This window comes from Haemorhous mexicanus, chromosome 7 (assembly GCF_027477595.1).
Source record: "Haemorhous mexicanus isolate bHaeMex1 chromosome 7, bHaeMex1.pri, whole genome shotgun sequence".
Taxonomy (NCBI): Eukaryota; Metazoa; Chordata; class Aves; order Passeriformes; family Fringillidae; genus Haemorhous; species Haemorhous mexicanus.
In genome coordinates this window covers 24,999,635-25,018,299 of record NC_082347.1, presented here as the reverse complement: position 1 = coordinate 25,018,299, position 18,665 = coordinate 24,999,635, and the positions used below count along the sequence as shown (strand labels likewise).

At 40.0% G+C, this 18,665-nt stretch overlaps 1 protein-coding gene across 1 annotated transcript in view; it reads left to right on the top strand.

The window, feature by feature from the left end:
* The window catches only part of VSTM4 (V-set and transmembrane domain containing 4), a 31,939-nt gene extending 20,837 nt beyond the window's left edge, over nt 1-11,102 (top strand). The window contains exon 8 of the mRNA XM_059851541.1: nt 8,460-11,102. Coding sequence (XP_059707524.1) covers nt 8,460-8,585 — 126 coding nt within the window. The 3' untranslated portion in view covers nt 8,586-11,102. The remainder of the gene's footprint in view (nt 1-8,459) is intronic.
* The last annotated feature ends 7,563 nt before the right edge of the window (nt 11,103-18,665 follow it).

The following is an 18,665-nucleotide window of genomic DNA, read 5'->3' as shown; positions in this document are numbered from 1 at the left end:
TTTAATTCTCAAAAAATTCTCAGATTTTAAATTTTCCATCTGCTTTGGGGCAAAAAAAAATATCATCTTCCTGCCAAATCTCTGCAGGATAAAATAACCTTTTCTTTCCAACTGTAATGATTGCACAGCTGGTGTCTACACTAGGTCTCTTTTCACTGATGGCACACTTACCATGTAATCACTACTGCAAAGACAGACACAAATTGCTGAGTTTCTGAGCTACTTCTGCATCTTTCCTGTGCAACCCAAGGAAGAAACAATACTGGGGCAACAGGAGAATATTCTAGAAAACCTAAGCTAACAAGCTAGAGTTTAAAGGAACATTACAAAATAATTCCAGTGTTTTGGGAAATTTTTTGTAATAGCCTAAATACCAGCAAAATTATTTCCAGAGGACATATGCTTTTGGTTTCTTGAAAGATGTTTATAATAAGCTAGAGAATTTCTTTTGTTGTTAACGTGCTAGAGTGGGTTGCAGTATAATTTTACAAGAACACAATAACCTGGATAAAATATGGACATAATCTCAATGAAAATTAAAAAAAAAAAAAAAAAGAGAGAAAGCCTACTACCAAGTTCAATTGCACAGCTTTGAGTAAAGCCTTTTAAATACTCTGCTTAAGTCATATTGCTTTTGCTTTAGCCAGAATAACACTTCTATGCTCCCCCTGTTGCAAAAATGTTCCCATCAGTGTCATTCTCTATTAGCATCAATGAGAAATGTGTACAGATCAAAGGAAATAGAGATGCTCAAAGGCAAAAAGGGATGGTTTTTATAGCATGCAAGAAGCACAGAGAGTCATTACGAAAAAGAAAATTCTGGGGGCCCACAAACTCTTCTCTCTAAGGGCTGTTCTGCTCTAGCCTTAAGTACTTAGTCTTTTGAGTTGGTAGAGATAAATCTTCTACTTCCTCAACCAAATTTTCTGGTAAGGCTTTCATTGCCTCGTAGAGATTAGCTGTCATAGCCCAAGAGTGTCAGTTACAGAACATCATCTAAATGAAAAGGCTTTAGTGTCTTTTCATGAAGGTTTAAACCATCAATCTGAGGAGCTCCTGTGTGATTCACTGCATCCAATGGAAAGGATGCAACTTCAGGTTGGATCAAACCTTCAAATCTTTACTTATGCAAAATTTTTGTAGACTTCATCATTTTCACGCTAAATTTTAAGGGGAGAAATACCTGCTCAGATAAGATAGGCTGTAGGGAATCTTCTGATTCTGCCACTGACGTGCACTTTGCTAGATCATATAAATATCACACTTTGAAATCAGGTATATATTTCCTGTATTACGAATTATCCCATGGGCTTAGTTCTCCAGACACATCCGTGTAAGTGTCACAGTCCCCAAGAGTTGGCTTCTGCTGTTCCTACACTGACCAACACCTTGAATACCCTCCCTGTTGAATAGAGTATATCTGGTTGTTCCCCACCACAGAGTGCATGTTGTTCCTGTGTGACTTCTGGAGCAGAGTCCTCCAGTGACCGTGGTGCTGAGCTGTTTGAGAGAAGCACATTTCTGCCTTCGGCTCGTGCAGCATAGACAGCATTGTTTGTTTCAGCATGGACTGGATCACCTGTGGCTCTGTGCTACATGGTTACTGAGATCTGCTTCTGATAATGATGATGTAAAAGCTGCTTGAGAAGCAGGAAGGGATTATGGTTATCTAAGGTGGAGGGAAATTTCTAGCAGTCAGAATTTTGCACAACTAGTAGGATTCCTCAGTAGTCTTAACTGTAGGTACCATTGGCCCTTTCCTTGAGAAAAAAAAAGGAAGTTAAATGCACCTGCTCAGTCATTTGTGAATTCTGAAGCTGGGACCAATCAGGTCTTCCCTTCTACTTTAAATCAAAGTAGAAGGGAAGTAGTAGTGGATGACTTTAAATCAAAAGCTGTGCCACCATCTGTTGGCAGAGTTGCTTCCTCCACAACATGTAACAATGAGTGATGATTTAAGCTCCCAGTTTCTTAAGGCATTATTGATGTCCACAGACTTCCAGTAAGACCATACATATGACATACAAAGGGGTGGTGAGCAGTTTTTCCCTTGACTCCCTGTTATTCTTTAATAATTCCATTCAGTTCTCATAATTCCTCTCTCTGTAAGATGAATAATCCTTTTTTTTGTTCAGTTTCTCTAGGGTGTGAGATGTTCATAGGACATGAATATCATTTGCACACTCGGCTGACATTTGGAACTCAACATACTCAAAGCTACTGATTTATGCTTGCTTCCCCATTCAGATTGAAGTTGCTATCTTTACTCCCAAGAAGTAATAATTTGTATAAATGCATAAAATTTCTTGTTGGATCAGTTTTGAGACTTGTGTATTTACAAAATCCCACAGTAGATGATTTTTGTGTGATGACACATTTGGAGTAACGAAAGTGTCACCAGTGAAGTGAAAACATTTAATTACTTTTAATTATTATTACTTTGAATAATAAGAAGGAATCAGCCTGATTTCCAGCAATGCTGGTTTAGAGTCTAGGAATAACTGCAACTGTAAAAGCAATGGAGCATTGGCAAAGGTGAGAATGCTCTTCCCTCAAAACTCATTCAGTGGGACTTATCAAATCATCTTTGTCCCTGACTCTGTAATCATAACTTCTGTGAGATTTAATAACAAAATTTAGATGCAATGGTGAATGAGTCTTCACAAAATGTTGTAGATATTGTTCTCAGGGAGTATAGGAAACGTTTTATGGTATAGGGAGTAAATATAGGCATCTTAATGGGAAAAAACTGCCCTTTTTAATTGATAATGCCTCTAAAAGACATAATTACTACACTCCATATTTTCCAATGTCATATTTCTTAGCTTTAGCACTGAATGTCTCTCTTGATATTTCAGCACTCTTACTGGCCAGTAGATGAATTTCTAGAGGATAAGTCATTTTGCAGATCTAGCTTCAGAACTTCTGCAGAAGTAATTTCTGAAGCACCTCTGTTACAGGAAAATCTCTGGCTTTCTGCTAGCAATCAAGTCATTGACATTGGTAAACACTTGAAGCTCTCCTTTTCTTTCTGAAGCTACAGTGAGTTTTCTCCTGCCTGACCCCACTACCAGCATGTGCTTTTTCCAGTGTCCCTGGTGGCCCAGGCAAGGGAGTTGCAGCCCATCCACCAAACATGCTGGATCTTTGCTTCAGCAAATCCTCACTTTCACCTCCATCACTGCCCCTTCAGTGATGGCCAAGTTGGCAGCCATATCCCATCCCCTCCACAGCTGTAAAAACCAGATGCTTTGAAGAGGAGATATGCAGAGGAGATGATGGGCTACCCCCTTTCCCTCAGGCTGCACTCAGCCTGCAGTTTCCACCCTTCTGGGCATGCAAACAGAGACAGCCAACAACCTCTTCCTGTGGAAACGAGCCCAATCAGTTGGCCTGGGGAGTCCTGTCTCAACCCTTTCTGATGGAGTGTGCTCAGCAGTGACACTGGATGCTCCTGAGCTCTGCCATCTGGACAGTATCTGCATTTTTTCTGTGGAGCTTTTTACCGACTGTGGCTACAAAACAGGATGTTTCTCAAACATTAAAGGAAAAAAGCCAAAGAGTCGAGTTTGGCTTTTGCAAGAGAAAGGGAGAGAAAAAAAAATGTTAGTTCCAGAGTGTGCTTGCTAAGAGGAGCTCCTTCATGGCAGTGGGGCAAGGCTGCTTGCTCTGTGCTGTGGAGTAACCTGGCAAGTGCAATTCCTAGGGACTGGATCAAACAGACATCAGCAGCACCCCTTCACTCTGTACCTTTCCATTTTGCACTTCTTGCAGCATCCCTGGGCACCACATGCCCATCCAACAGCAGGCATGGCTGGTGGCAGTTTGCCATGGTCTGGCAATCACAGCAGCAAACATCTGCAGAATGGTCAGGGTTTTATCCTTGCAGACCTAAGCCATTCACTCATGAGTGCAGGGCATTAGAGGATGTAGTTTCATTTTCAAGTGTTACTGTAGGAAACCAGAGTGACTAAAAACACTGTGAAACTCTGACTGGAATTTCATAGAATGGCTTCAGAAGGGACCTTAAAGATCATCTCATTCTAACCCCCCTGCCATGTGCTCAATTTGGGACACATGCTTGTTAAATCCAGAAAACTCAGAGCCAAAAACTCCATTTCATCTATAGTTTTTTTTTCTCCTGTATAAAAGTCTTTCTGTATCATATCTCAAACAAAAACTACATTACATGTGATTATATAGACACTGAATTCAAAGGGCAATGTCTGCAGCAATAGTCTCTAAAATATTTAAGACTGAAATGAACTGGGAAGTCAGGCCTTTTCTGCTTATTTTTGATAGTAAGCTAAAAATTCACATTGGGTTTGTCATCTTCATGATAACATGTGTGGTCATGGAACAGTGAGATTGCAGCAGTCTCTAAGTGCAAGCTGGTATCAGTTGTTTTTCCAGAGAAGTTAAATTTAAGAGGTTATTATTTGCTTGTTTTCTTCATATCTAATCCCAAATTTAGTTGAGAGTTGTCTTAATTAAAACTTCAAGAACTTTGAAGTCTGATATTGCTCACAGTAAACATCCTTCAGGCTGCAAAGGAACAAACTAGCTAAGCCTGGCAGGAGTGAAATTGACATTCCTGGTAATTATGAAATAAAATTCAGAATAACTTTGATTAAAACTCCAACCCTTCTAGTCAATTTCTAACACATTTATATACTAGACAAACCCAATAAAAACAAAACTATATATACACATACTTTAGTTTCTTTTACATATTCACATGATAGACCTTGCAGATTGCTTAATAAGAAAAACGTTTCTATAAGTGAACTCTTTTGAATAGTTGCCAATGGGAAGCCCTGTGACTGGAATGAACTAAAATTAAACTGGAAGAAACTTGGAAGAGGAATCATTTTGCATTTGCCAGAAGATACACTGGAAAATCATAACTCTTCCTAATTTATATTTTGGCAAAGTGTCTGATCCCAAGATGAGAAAACAGACATACAAGATAAATACTGTATCTAGGAATGGCACATTGGAATAGAATCCTACTTGAAAAAATAATTTCAATATTATTTTAGAGCAATGATGCAATTTTTTGTAAAAGGATGTTGTAGCCCTAGAAATCCCAGTGGCCTCCTAGAGGAAGACCCAGGACAGAAAAAAGGGGGTGAATGGCCAGTCATTCATTGTCTCTTCCTCTTCTGGCCTACCCTCCCTCCCACCTGTAACACCAGTTACTGAAGTCACACAATTGTTCCCGAAAGAAGGTGGTGGCCCAGTTCCAGGTTAATACTGCCAAGACAATATCCAATCCTAATGAGAGATGAAATTGTAGAATTAGGGTTTTTTTTTTTCCCTGTCTACTCAAAAAGGTTAGTTTTGGACAAACAGACCAGCAAAATTAAATTAAACATGTGGTTGATAAATGAAGTGCAGAAGAGTGTATGGAATAAAGACCTGGCTACCACAGGTACTTAAAGTGCTGTTGGCTCTCATGCACTGTTATTACACATCTTTTGCTGAAAACTGTATACCTTTCACAATTTTGAACCTCCTGTGTGTTTCCTCATATTTTCAATCAAATTATTACATACTAGAAATATGCATAAGGGAAATTATTCTACACATTTTATGGTGTGCTGTTGCTTGTAGCAGTAATTGAAGTACCTTTTCCTCTTATGAAAGTACTAATTTTATTTGGTTTTATTGCTTTTCTAGATGCAATTATTTATTTAGTGTGTTTTGGCTTTATTAAATTATGTTTACTATAGGAACATCATAAAAATGTATGAAAGCAACACATCAGCCACTACTGCCCAATGACTTATTTTGGGGAATCTAGTGTTATTTTTCATATCCAAACATAATAGAATAAGGTAAGAATAAAGAGATAATCTACACTGGAAAACAATGCAATTTTGAGATAATATAATAAAACACCTGGACAATATGATTTCATAAATCTTACTTCTAAAATTTACATGAGCTGGGCGTTAGGGTGGCTATTTTAGGACATGCAGCATTTTCTTAATGGAAACAAAACAAGAAATTTGATTAAACAAAGGGGAAAACATATACAGATTTAGCTTGTCCTGAACAACTGGTTCCTACAGAACAACGAAAATATTTCTACCTCAACAGATGTCTGCATCAGACTTAGGAAATGTAGAGTTTTGCTCTGGCAGTGACCAACAGCTTTGTTTCAAAAGTTTTGTCAGATTCATTTCTAGGAGGCTTTTCACATGCAGTGTATCATTATGCATTGAAGGTCTGATGTGACACTAAAGCTGGCAGCAACTTTCTCAATACCTTCAAACAGAAACTCAAAATATTCTCATACACTGAAAATAGAATCTTCAGCATTTGTTGGTGTTATTGTTGCATCCACCCTGAATGTAACTCCTGTAATTAGCTTCTGTTAAAAGCATGACTGAATAGACAGGCACATATCATTTGAAATCTCAAAAGGAATCTCTAACTTAACATAAAGGCAAAAAACAACTGAAGTGCCTAGAAAATGAGGCTAATACTTTCAGGGTAGAAGGAAGAGGGTAATATAAAAATTTTTCAGGCATCCCAGCAGTTGACCAAGAATTTTTTTTGTCTTTAAGCCAAGACCAGGATAGAGGACATATCCTTCTAAACACTGTGGTTCAGTTCAGTCTTAATATATTAACAAAGAAAATGTATGTTTGATTTCTCTTACAGTCAAGATCTGTCTGGATCCACAGGAATTCCTTTTGTCATTACACCAGAGAATTCAGTGAATGCAGGAAATGTTCTGTGTTGTCAACAGCAGAGCATTTGATAGTGAACGAGACCCGAAGTTGAGATGAAGTAGGGTGACACATGGAGGTGGGGGAGGGAGGGAAGACAGTGGGACCAGTGAAACACAAAGGTGCCAGCCCTGCAGGCAGTGCTCTGCAAAGGGCGTGCACTCACATTGCACAGGTTGGCTGCCTTCAGCGACACCACTTGCGGCAGCAGCTGCACACATTTTTGAGGATTTGATCTGCAGGGAAGAAATAAGATCAAATTAATGCTGGAAAAGTTTAAACTTTTTCACTCTGATGTAAACAACCTGAAATGCTGAGTGTGAGCAACTGTCAAAAGGAGAGGATTTCAGAGCAGTGCAAAGGACAGGAAGCAGAGGAGCACAGGGGCTGATTTCAGAGGGTATTAGATGCTTATCTTTTTAGGCAGAAGACAATACAATACTTATTCAAACACATTTCAAGGAAACGGGAATTGTTTGTGTTAAAACAGAAATAAATAAGCAATAAATAAAATGTGAAACTTTTGGCCTTGGCAAATATTTACAACTTCTTCCTAACATTTAAGTGCTGTGTGGAAAATCTTGGGTTACGAACTTTGAGACTTCATGAACTTCAAGACTTCAGTTTTAAGTTTACAGCTGCCAATTTTTAGTCAGAGAGATGCAGCCTTTTCATGGTTACTTCTTGTGACTGCAAAAATTTGCATGGCTGAAATGTTTTGGTTTTTTAATTGTCTTCTGCACTTCAGTTTGAGGACACAGTTATTTGGGTAGAACACAGTACTCAAGAAGATAAAGAACAAATCCTCCACTTGTTATTCACTTGCATAGGGCTGTAGAACTTCACCCTTTTTCAGGGAGCATAAACCTCAATCTTCTACAGATGAACTGAAATCCATTTCACGTACTGAGGGTCTCACAGCAACTCTTTTATTTGTTGCTACATTTTCTGAGGTAAATTAGACGTGAGCTACCCACTCCCAACTGTGAGCAAAACACACACAGGAGTACAAGACAAGATGTTCTTGTACTGCCAATAGCAGTAGGCAGCTTCTGCCACACACAATAAATTTGTTCAGTAAATTTTATTGACCATCTCCCTTAGCTAAATTTTACAGTTTTAAGTCAAATTCAATCGTTTTAATACAGCAGACAGTTTTGGTGGAATGGCCTTTGTTCTAAACTCTGAACTCATCTATAGCTTGGCAAAAGTGGTGAAATTCCACTGGAATGGCAGTAATTCTATCCAGTTTCTTCTGCCTTCTGCATATTTTTAACATTTTTTGGTTCTGTTAAGAAATATACTGAGGGGCTCTGTGAGTGGCTGTGATTAGAGATGTAACTGGTCCAAGGTTTACAGCTGGAAAGCCCATCTGGCATATATCTTTCAAATTGTGAAATCTGCAATAAATAAAATTGGGAAATTTAGTATTAAGGAGGCTGAACATTTTGCTAAAATACATCTTTCAAATCTGTACTATTTGAATTGTCAAAATATTCTGTTAAATTAGAAGCAAATCTGAAAATCCTACTTAGCCCTGTTTCCTATTTTTAATATTATTTTTATTTCATCTTCAATGACCTAGCTGTAATGCAGGGTAAATTGATTAACAACCCAGCAGAATTAACAAGGGTGGGAGAAGAACTATACCCAATGTTATGAAGTATTTTCATTCAGTGGTAACAACATTATAATGAATTTGTTGGTTCTGTTTTGCAGCCAAAAATCGCAGAGGAGAATTTAACATATGCTGAACTTGAACTGATGAAGCCAATTCAGGAAGCCAAAGGCATTTCCAGTATGACAGTCTACGCACAGATACTCTTTGAGGAGAACAAGCTGTAATAGTTCATGCCTGTATAAATGTCCTTTGTCTGTGTTCTATTTAATTCTTGCTGTGCTGTTTATTTATAAAAATCATACAAATGTCCTTATTTTTTTATTTCCATTCATGCACTTCTATTTTTCTATGAGAATTTTAAACACAATGTAGTTGAAAGTAATCATAGAAAAAGCAGCTGTTCTACAAGTGACATCCCAGAGGTTCCCTTGGTGGTGTTCCAAACCTCTGTTGGAAATGGACTGAAGGTCCACCTGGGGCATTTTTAATACTAAACATTATTCCTCCTTTAATGCTGATGTGATGGGTCCAGCTGCCAACGTCAGTATCTTAGCAAGCCTCAGGAGGACAAACAGCAGAATCCATGCCCATCAACCTGCTGCTGAAGGAAAAGACCACTGACCAGAAAAATGGCCACTTTAATGCATTTCGTCCCATCACAAAAATAATAACCCAGTAAAGCTGAGACTTTTTGCTACAGCCAAGGAAAAGCTAAAATTACTTTTTCTACTTCTTTTCCCCTTCTCCAGAAATAGCTAAAAAGCTTTGTGCTCTATGTTTTCAAATTCCCTTTCTAAATGACATTGTCTTAGAAAACTTATGTTACTTTTAGTATGGTGTTTAAAATAAAACATCTCAAAATTATCTGAAGGGAAGATTTATAGTTAAACCCCCATGATTTAAGGAAGAATATTCATAGCTTGAGAATATCTCCCAGGATCTGATTTTTTAAAATGCTGATTTGGAATAGGAAAAACTTGATAGTGAGAAAAAACCTGAGAGAACCAGGACACTGCTTTTAGTCTTGGTTTAGTTTGGTATTTCCAAACCTGCAAAAGTTTCCTCCTGTAGCCTGCACTAAAGAGCTGCTGATCTAGAGGAAAAAATAACACAGCTTCTCCTTCAGTATGGAACAGACTCTGTAAAGCCCTGCTGACTTTGGATTTATTTCTTTGGGCTCAGGGGCTCAGGAGATAGGGAAAGAGACCAGGGCTCAGGAGATAGGGAAATGAGCCTAATGTCAGGACACAAAATAACATTCCTCTTTCCTTATCTCTTGATAACTGAGAAGGCATTCTTCCATTTCCTTTGATACACATTCATGGAAAATGAGCTATTCTGTGCCATCCTGGCCATTTCAGTCATGAAGAGTAGCTGGATGATGTTTTCAAGCTCATGTATCTTCAGCGTCTAAATGTCCCCAAAGCTCAGTGACAATTCAAATACCTAACATCTTTCAGCTCTTGGGAGGCTTTAACCCCTGAGTAAATATGAAGTTCATGAAGATGTAGAAGCTTGGGCTCTTTAGGTCACCATCAGGTCGTGGAGAGCCAACACTTGGCAGGAGCCAGGTCTTCTCCAGGTCTGTGAGGGAGCCCCATGACAGGCTGCTCATTCAGCAGTATTTAATGTGGATTTTGGAGTAGCACTCTTTGGAGTTATAACTAAGATGGCCCAAGCTGCTTCTTCTTTTACAGGTCACACCCCTTTAGTGATAGAGCAGCGTCTCACCCGGGCTCAGAGCACAGCTGGGAATCACTGCAGGAGCACTCGTGCCTTTGTTCCTGCTACTGCATGGGAGGGCAGGAGAGGAGGGTGGCGGGACAATCAAGGATGGGGACAGGCATCCAAGGGCACCCATGTGACAGAGAACATCACTGCCTTTTGGAGGGGTTCACCAGAATAAGCAAGTCTGTATAAACTGGTTTTTAACTTTTTTGAGCAGTGGTAGAGATTAGGCAGCACACAATCTGCTATTGTCTAGCCAGGATCTGTAAATATAAAATTCAGTCGTCTTTTTCCACATTGGATAAAAATATCTTCTATAAAAAGGAGGTTAAGAAAAGCTTATTGGGCTGACCGTTATGTACAGTACTAATTCCAATTCTATTCCTTCATCAAAACAGTTCTTTCCAAACTAAGGCTAGCTTTCATCAATAGATTTGTTAGTAATTATTTGCATTTTTAATGTTTGCATTCGTGAGCTGTCAAAAATTGTGTTTGTTTCACCTTGCATTATTCCAGGATTTAATCACCCACCAAAAAGGGCATATTGTCTTTCCTTGTTCTCTGATTAGGTGTTGGACTTTCAGTGACAACAGCAATCAACTCATTGACCAAAACCAAATTGGTGCTAATGAGTGATTCAACATTCAGAGATCAATTTTGGAACATCCTAGCTGACTATTCAGAGAGAACATCTGTAATGCAGACAGCTGTTCAAAAGGCCCTAGAAAAATACAGAATTTATTAGTTGCTACTTTGGAATTTAAAATCCTAACACATTAATGATTTCACCACTTAGCTGTGAAAACTTTCAGGTTTGGTTAGAAACATTTCTTTTGCATAGAGCTGGCCATTGTGCCCATTGTTCAGAAGAATCCTCTACTGTATATTTATGCTCAGCATGTTAATGAATACCATTCGCTATGTATTAATATCCTATATATTCTTGCTTGTGTTTGATATCTAATTCCCCAAAATAATAGTTAATAGAACTGAATAAATGACCTTTTTTGTAAGATTTGTTGTCTTAGTCTCTCTGTAGAGTTTAAGCTTCATAGAGAGGGATATTGCTTCCTAGGCTGAAGGACATGTGTTTATCTCTTACACAGCATTTAGAAAGTCACAGTATTTGGAATTGAATTCTTCATTCTGCAGAAATTTCCAGCTTTTTAAAATGTTTTCTATTTAGAACTTACTTCAAATGGCAGCAGAATCCTGAAAGGCAACAGACCAGCTGAGTGAAACAAGGCCTGAAGTATTACTTGGGAGAACACCCATCTTTCTAAGAAGACATTTCCTATATCTTTTCTTAAGCAATGTCCACCTAGATTTAATAATGTCAGATCATATCACTGGAGAAAGGAAAAATACCATCTTGCAATGAACTGCACATCTGTAAGTGTCAAAGCAGCCCACTGAATGACTACAGAGAAGAAAATTTCATTGTGTGTAATATGCTTTAGTGTGAGAAATGCAGAATAAATGGATTTAGCTCCTTTTAAGAGGAATTGCAAGGCCAAATTGGTCCCTGGCCTAACTCTCTCTGGCTTTAGCAGAACAGCAGCGGAGCTGAAGGTGGCCCACAGTTCTTTTATGACAGGAGTTCCCATGAAGACTCTTAGTACCTTATTAAGCAGCAGCTGGAGTCTGTTGAGTCACACTATTTTGGTTACTCCTTCTGTTTTCATTGGTAAAAGATGGCTTTGTGCTGAAATCTTAACAAATACAGCTCTATCAGCTTCACACCAATTTAATATCAGATTGTTAAACGTTAATGTACTGCACCCTATAGCTTTAAATAGAATTAGATATGTTTACAGCTTTGGTTAAATGCACCTTGTTCTTCCACATTAAATTTTATTGCTAGAATCCTCCATCAGCAAATAGGAGTAAATCATATTAGTGTCACAGGCTGTGTGGGGGTTGAATCTGCAGCCCAAGGAAAAGGTATTTTATTACTCTTTATTACAACTTTCTAATTGGTAGGTGTGGTCAGCATGTCATTATCTCTGCAATTGCAAGCAAATTATTTGTTTTAGTCTAACTGCAACGTAATTGTGGGGTTCTTATCATTAAAAAGTTCAATAAACTTGTGTCCTTAGCCAAGTTTGGCCAGGTGCTGCTGGCAAAGAAAGACTCAGACCAGAAAATATTGCATTTAATGTTTAATTTGTAGGTTAATTCTGCTTTTAGAGGGCTTCTCCAACACACCTTGGGTGAGTGATGTCCGTGTTCCAAGATCCTCAGTCTAACCTGCCAGGGTAAAAGATAAAATTCCTAAATTTTACTGCATCATAAGTGGTCATCTGCATTTTCTGCACTGATGTGAAATGTACTCATTCCACGTGCTTTGTTTCACCAGCAGGTTTGATTCCAGTTTGCTGCCTTGCCTGTGCTGATCAAAGACTGCATGTCAGTGGAGGGCTCTTGCCTAGCAATAGGCATTTCAGGAATCCTCCCTGTCTTGGCACTTGTTGTGTCTCTCTTGTTCCTTACCAGCATTGCTGGGCTGTTTCCAAACCCCACAAAAGGCTTTTCAGTCTTCCACCACCAAGGTCAGAAATGTTCTGGCAGCCCTGTGGGAGCCTCCTGCTGAGACCTGCTCAGGTTTTCATTTCAGTACATAACAGGGACAGTAACTGCAGCTGTATTTCCCTGCTGTGAGGATCTAAGACCTGATCTGTGAGGATCTGCCCCTGCATCTTACACCAGGGAAGTAGGAGGTCATGTCCACAGAGGCCCTAGGCAATCTGACTTGGGTTATGGTCCTGGCTAGGGAAAAACTAAGGGGAAAGGGACTGGTTTGGTCAAACACAAGCTTTCCCTCATGGACTTAATTTGAGTTAAGCCTTGTTAAAATCCTATTTGTCTGTAGCAGTATTTTGCCATAAGGAAGTGAAAGAGAGCACAGGAGTGATTTAAGGCTTTGTACATAGAGCTGTGACAAGACAGGATCACCTCTGGGGCTTTTGCCTTCCTGTTCCAGGCTGACATCACCTTGGGCACAATTAACAGCAGTACATAACTACCCACAACCCCCCATCTTTCCTTGAGAAATTGCCATTGATACTTTTGGGTTATGCTGAGGAATGAAGAGGCCTGCAGGAACTTCTCTGACTGCTGAGACAAACTCTCCTGACACTGGGGAGGGTGGAGGAGGACAGCACAGAACAAAGACATCACATAAAATATACAGGACAGAAACCCACATGGGGATGGGCAACAGCTGTCACTTTCAAACAGTAGCTGGATGCATGTTCTCCTCTTGCAGTGAAATCAAGTAAGAAGTCACTGAATACTGCTCAGTGGTGCTGCACCATTTCCTCCACCTCTGATTCTGCCTGCTGTGCTTAGGAATTAGAATGAAAACTGCTCAGTGCTGCCTGTGAAGGGATTTTTCAGGCAGTCTTAGACTTCTCTTTCCCCTGAACTAGTCCTGCGGGGCTGAAGCCAGAGAGTTAGGGCAGGGTCTAATTTGGCCTTGCATTTCTTCTTAAAAGGAGCTAAATCCATGTATTCTGCACTTCTCACACTAAAGCATAATATACTTGGTGAAATTTTCTTCCCTGTAGTCTTGCAGTGGGTTGCTTTGATACTTATAGATGTGTAATTAATTACAAGATGATGTTCTTCTTTCTCCAATGATGTGACCTGACCTTATTATATCAAAGTGGACATAGCAGAAGAAAAGTCAAGAATCATGGGCCAAGTGCTCAGGTCAGAGGATGGTCAACAATTTTGCTATTCAGCTGTTATTTTCTACATGGCACCTCTTCATTTTAAATGGTCCTGCTTTGCAATTATACTCTGCTCTCAGAGGAAAATATGCCCTTCAAATCCCTCAGATAAACATAGCTATGCTCACTTCTACCTCTGTTTCCTCTTTGCTTGCTCTCAAAGAACAACCAAAGGATAGAAGAGGAACAAACACAGAAGCCAAAATTAGTAAATCACCATGCACATGATTACAGCAAATGGCAAAGGCCTCTCCAATGCATCACTATAAAAAATAACACTAATTGGGATGCTTTGCAATTTCCTGTACAACCCATAATTAGGTTAGATAAGAAACTAGCAGTGTCTAAGTGCTATAAATGTCTAAATTAAGTTATTTTGAAAGTGCTTGGCACTTTGACATTTTAGAGTTCAGAGTAATTGGGGTATTGAAATAAAATTGCTTCTGTTATTTAAAAGGTCATTATCTTCTTCGGGTAGATATATAAGGACTATTTTCTACTCTACTGAGCTGGTCTATTTGGTTCAATTAGACCTGCTTCAGTAGATTTCTAGTGGGCCTCCTCCCACTTATCACAGCCCCAGCACTGGCACAGGGAAGGGCCTGTAAATATACAGCCCAGATATGGAGTATATATTCAGCTCATAATCAGGCCCTGAAGAGCCCCGAGCTTCCCCCATGCACACCACAGGCTGCTACACAACAAGGTGGCAAATGAGTCCTGACACAACCAAAGCCAACAAATGCTGGCTGAAGCCAGCCTGCCAGGCAGACAAAGGCTTTAGAACAAATCAGGATTTCACCTTCCCAACCAAATAATCTCATAGTTTGGCAGCAGCTCTGGTTATTTCCATAACTACTGGAATTCCTGGTTTTCAGCATCCACGGTACCACTGTCACACAAAGATATGCCTTTTGCTTGCTTACTAGATCTGGTACTCTGCAACTGGGTCAGTCAAAGGTGGGAATTTAAATGACTGCACCTTGACTGTGTTGGATTTTAGTCTGTCCAGCAGCATCAGTAAAATAAGGAGTAAAAGACACGGACATTGGCTGAGGAGACTTAACTTACCACCACTTCTCCTGGAGATGCCACAGCCAGGAGTTGATAGGGAATGGACTGAGCACTGGAGGGGCCAAAGAGCACTCTCACCCCTGTGGCTTACTTCCCTCAGGAGAGCAGAGCATCCCATCAAAACTGGAGTAGATATGGAAACAGGAGATTTTGTTGTCTTTCTGGGCCAGAGAACATATGTGCAAGGGAGAAACAAAGTCCTGAGAGCCTCATGTCCAAACTGAAAAAGGAGACAACTTCTAACTCAAACAAGGAAAGTTCCCATGCTGCTGTTACACCCATGACTGCTCTACACTAAAGTCTCAACATATATAGAGTTGCAACACCTGAATATGAAACACATCAAGTGATTGCTGGACAGAGGCACCACTGTCCCCATCAGAAGGGCTACATTTGTGCAGCACTCATTACAGCAAATATCATGGTCACTAATATTCCAAGGTACTGCTGAAGGCTGCCTGGTTCTGGGTACCACATTTCCATAAAACACTTAATCCTAGCGAAGGGAATAAGGGTGAGCCCTTTCAGATGAGCCCTTTAAAAAATTTAACAGGGAAAATTTTCATGAGCCTCCTGATGCTTGGGAAGAGCTCTGATGACAAACTGTCTGTCAGGAAAAAAGTATAGAGAGGGTTGGCATACCTCCACAGGAATTACTCCAGCCTGTACCCTCTCACACCCGCCCCATCAGCCTGGCTGACTTCAATGGCAGTAATAGATAGGCATGCACACATCTCAACAGTGACACCAATAATGCAACAACTGATCCCTGAGTTGGGAAGAGTAGCACATAGTGATAACTACAGGGAAAACTTCCCAGTGGGAATTACAGATTGCTTTGCATAGATTTCTCAAAAAAAGTAAATTCTCTTTTTTGAGGATGCAAAGGCCTTGCAGTGCACAGGCAAATATTGCTTCATGAGTGTTAACTAGCCCAGAGAATGCTAGAGATCACACTCTGCTTAATGCTCAGTGTAATACTTATAAGAGTTCTGTTGATGAAAAAGGAAGCAAGATAGCCTGTGTAATAACCAAATAAGTGTAATTAAGGATTTTTTCTCATTTATGGTACTCAATTAGATTAAACTAGTTTTTAAAGTCACAAAGGTTTGGTTGTTCCACATTTCTCTTCTTCATTTCCCTGTAGGGCAGAGTTAAAACTTATTTCTGCATTTCTTATCCTAATGGCATTGGATTTCTTCTAATGATAATTCTCACCCTGAGCTACTTACCTCATGCGAAAGTGGATTCTGAGATAAAATAACAGTCTGTTGATGTTCCACTTACAGTAACAACGGAGTTGCGCTAAAAGTATTTGCTGTGGAATTGCTAGACTTCATTTTTCAAGCATATTCTAGATCTCCTACCTCTACATCCCAAGCATGTGTCACATCAGGATATTCACAGTACACAGCACTACTGCCCCTGCCCTAGCACCAAGCCTTTTCTATGTATCAGTTAAAGCCACCTCCACATCTAGAGCTGATGGAATTTCCTGGACATTTTCACTCACATTCACAATTTACTAAATACCCAGGAGACCAAAATAAATATTAAAACAAGTGGTGGCAAGGGGGTTGGTTTCAGGTGATCCTTCAACCACTTATTACAAATTTTAAGCAAAAACTTCCTGTCCCAGAGACTTACCTGTAGACAAATGATCTGGTAGCCCTCTACTCCTGTCACACACATAGGCTGTATCAGGCTTAGAAAATTTGATGATTGCAGCATGCTGACATTTGTGCCTTAACTCTGGAATCTCAGTCATGCTTTTGATACTGACAGTATGTGTTTCTTCTTCTATTTATGTCATTGGGGAAAAACTCTCTGGAGCTAGAGAAGAACCCAAAATTTTTTCAACCAAGCATTGTTGTACAGCAAATCATTCCTAATGAGAACTTTTACCAGGATGAAATTGCAACCCACTTCTATTCATCTGCCTTTTATATTCTCCCAAATTACAGCTCCTTGAAGATGGGGAGAAGCTTGACTTGGGAAAACATTTAACGTGCTGACTTCTATTCACACATGTACACTCTAGATCTGTTCTCTGTGATTCAAAACAGATGTTGCTGAAGCAACTGGTGAAGATTTAAGAGAACTGATGTTAGGCACAAGGTGCTGAGCCTGTCAAATCCATGTACAGCCAGCCTACAGCTGACCTCTTATACCAAACAAAGCCAGGTTGATGTTTAGAGTATTGGAGGCGTTTTTGCAGCTGCCCAGGCTGCACAGTGAGTGCCACTGCCAGCTCTAGAACAGGGAGCATCTGCTCTTGGCAAACACAGGCTGCATGGAAAGGCTGAAGGAGGAGGCAATTTGCAAGCCATTCAAGATGCTTACCAGGTTAATGAAAACACAGGTAGTGACCTTTTTTCACAGCTCCTAATCACCTTTACCATGGTAAAGCTGTATTTGCAGTTGACAGGAATCCAAGCCTTGCTGTCCATGTATCCAAATTTCAGCTTATTTCTAAGGAATGTGCAGAAGGAAGAAGAAAGAAGTAGTATAATTTTGCTGCAAATTGACCTTTACCCAGTCCTCAGGAGAAATACAGATAGGAGAAATACAGTTCACCTTTGCTCCATATTTTGATTTGAATATTGGTGTGTCTTGGCTTGTGTTCAGTGTGTGTTTCCCTGAGCACAGAAAGACTGGTATTTGCCTCATCCAGTCATGCACGTGGCGGTCAGAAAGGAAGACCAGACAGGTTATCTGTGTAGACATAATGCAGACTTCCTTGTATGCCTGCATCATGAGCTTACATCTAATTACTGCATTTTCCACAGGCAATTACCTCACTCACTCTGGAGATCGGGCCAGCCCAGGGCGGGCTGTGGTGGGGACATGTCTCAGCACTCTGTAGGGAAGGAGTCTGTTTGCTACAGGAGGATTTGCTCATTCAGCAACATAATTCAAAGGAGGAGTCATTAGCTAAGCAGTGTCCCCATAGGAAGAAGAAATTGATCATGTAATTAAAAGAAGACTGGTAGAAACCTGTGTTCTACTCCAGATTCCTCCTAATGGTGCTAGCAAGTCTCTAGCACCAAGATTTTGGCATACAGCAGCTCCTCATCTGCAGCACACATGAGGCTTTGTTCCTACTGTGCTATCCAGTCCCAGTGCACTGGAAATCAGGGAACTGTCTGCTCAAGGGTGTGTTTGGTGGTATGAACAAAATGCCCATAATGTCTTTGGTGTTCTTCCTGGCACATCTCTGACCCAGTCTATGTGTTCAGGACACTGCTCTGCCTGTGTGGCTGCTCAGCCCTTCTGCATATGAGGTAAGGTATTCAATCTCTCCACCAGGTCAAGGAGGAGCAGAAGGGAGAGGGAATTATCAATTTAGCTCCTTTCAATTACGCTAAAGTGTTAAAGAGGCTGATTTTTCACTGTTTTGCCATCCCCACTAGGGACACAAATGGCACTTGAATTTATTACGCTCTAGTCTCAGCCTTCATTTACTACAAATACTTTTACCATAAAGGGAGATTGTGCAGGTAAATCCTGAAGTATGTCTAATATACTGAACTTCCAGACAGTATAAAGACAAGGTTAGAAAGAAGACAGAAAAGAAGGAAAACCAATGAATATATTGACCAGCCATGTCAGATCTTTCTCCTCACCAAGTCCATATATTTTGCCTGCCTTACTATAAAGAAAAAGTCAGAGATAGGAAACCTTGCACCATAACACATGTTTACAGTGGGGCTTGATAAAGGCACCAACATCAGGCTGGGAATTCCCAACTACACTTTGCAAACAAAA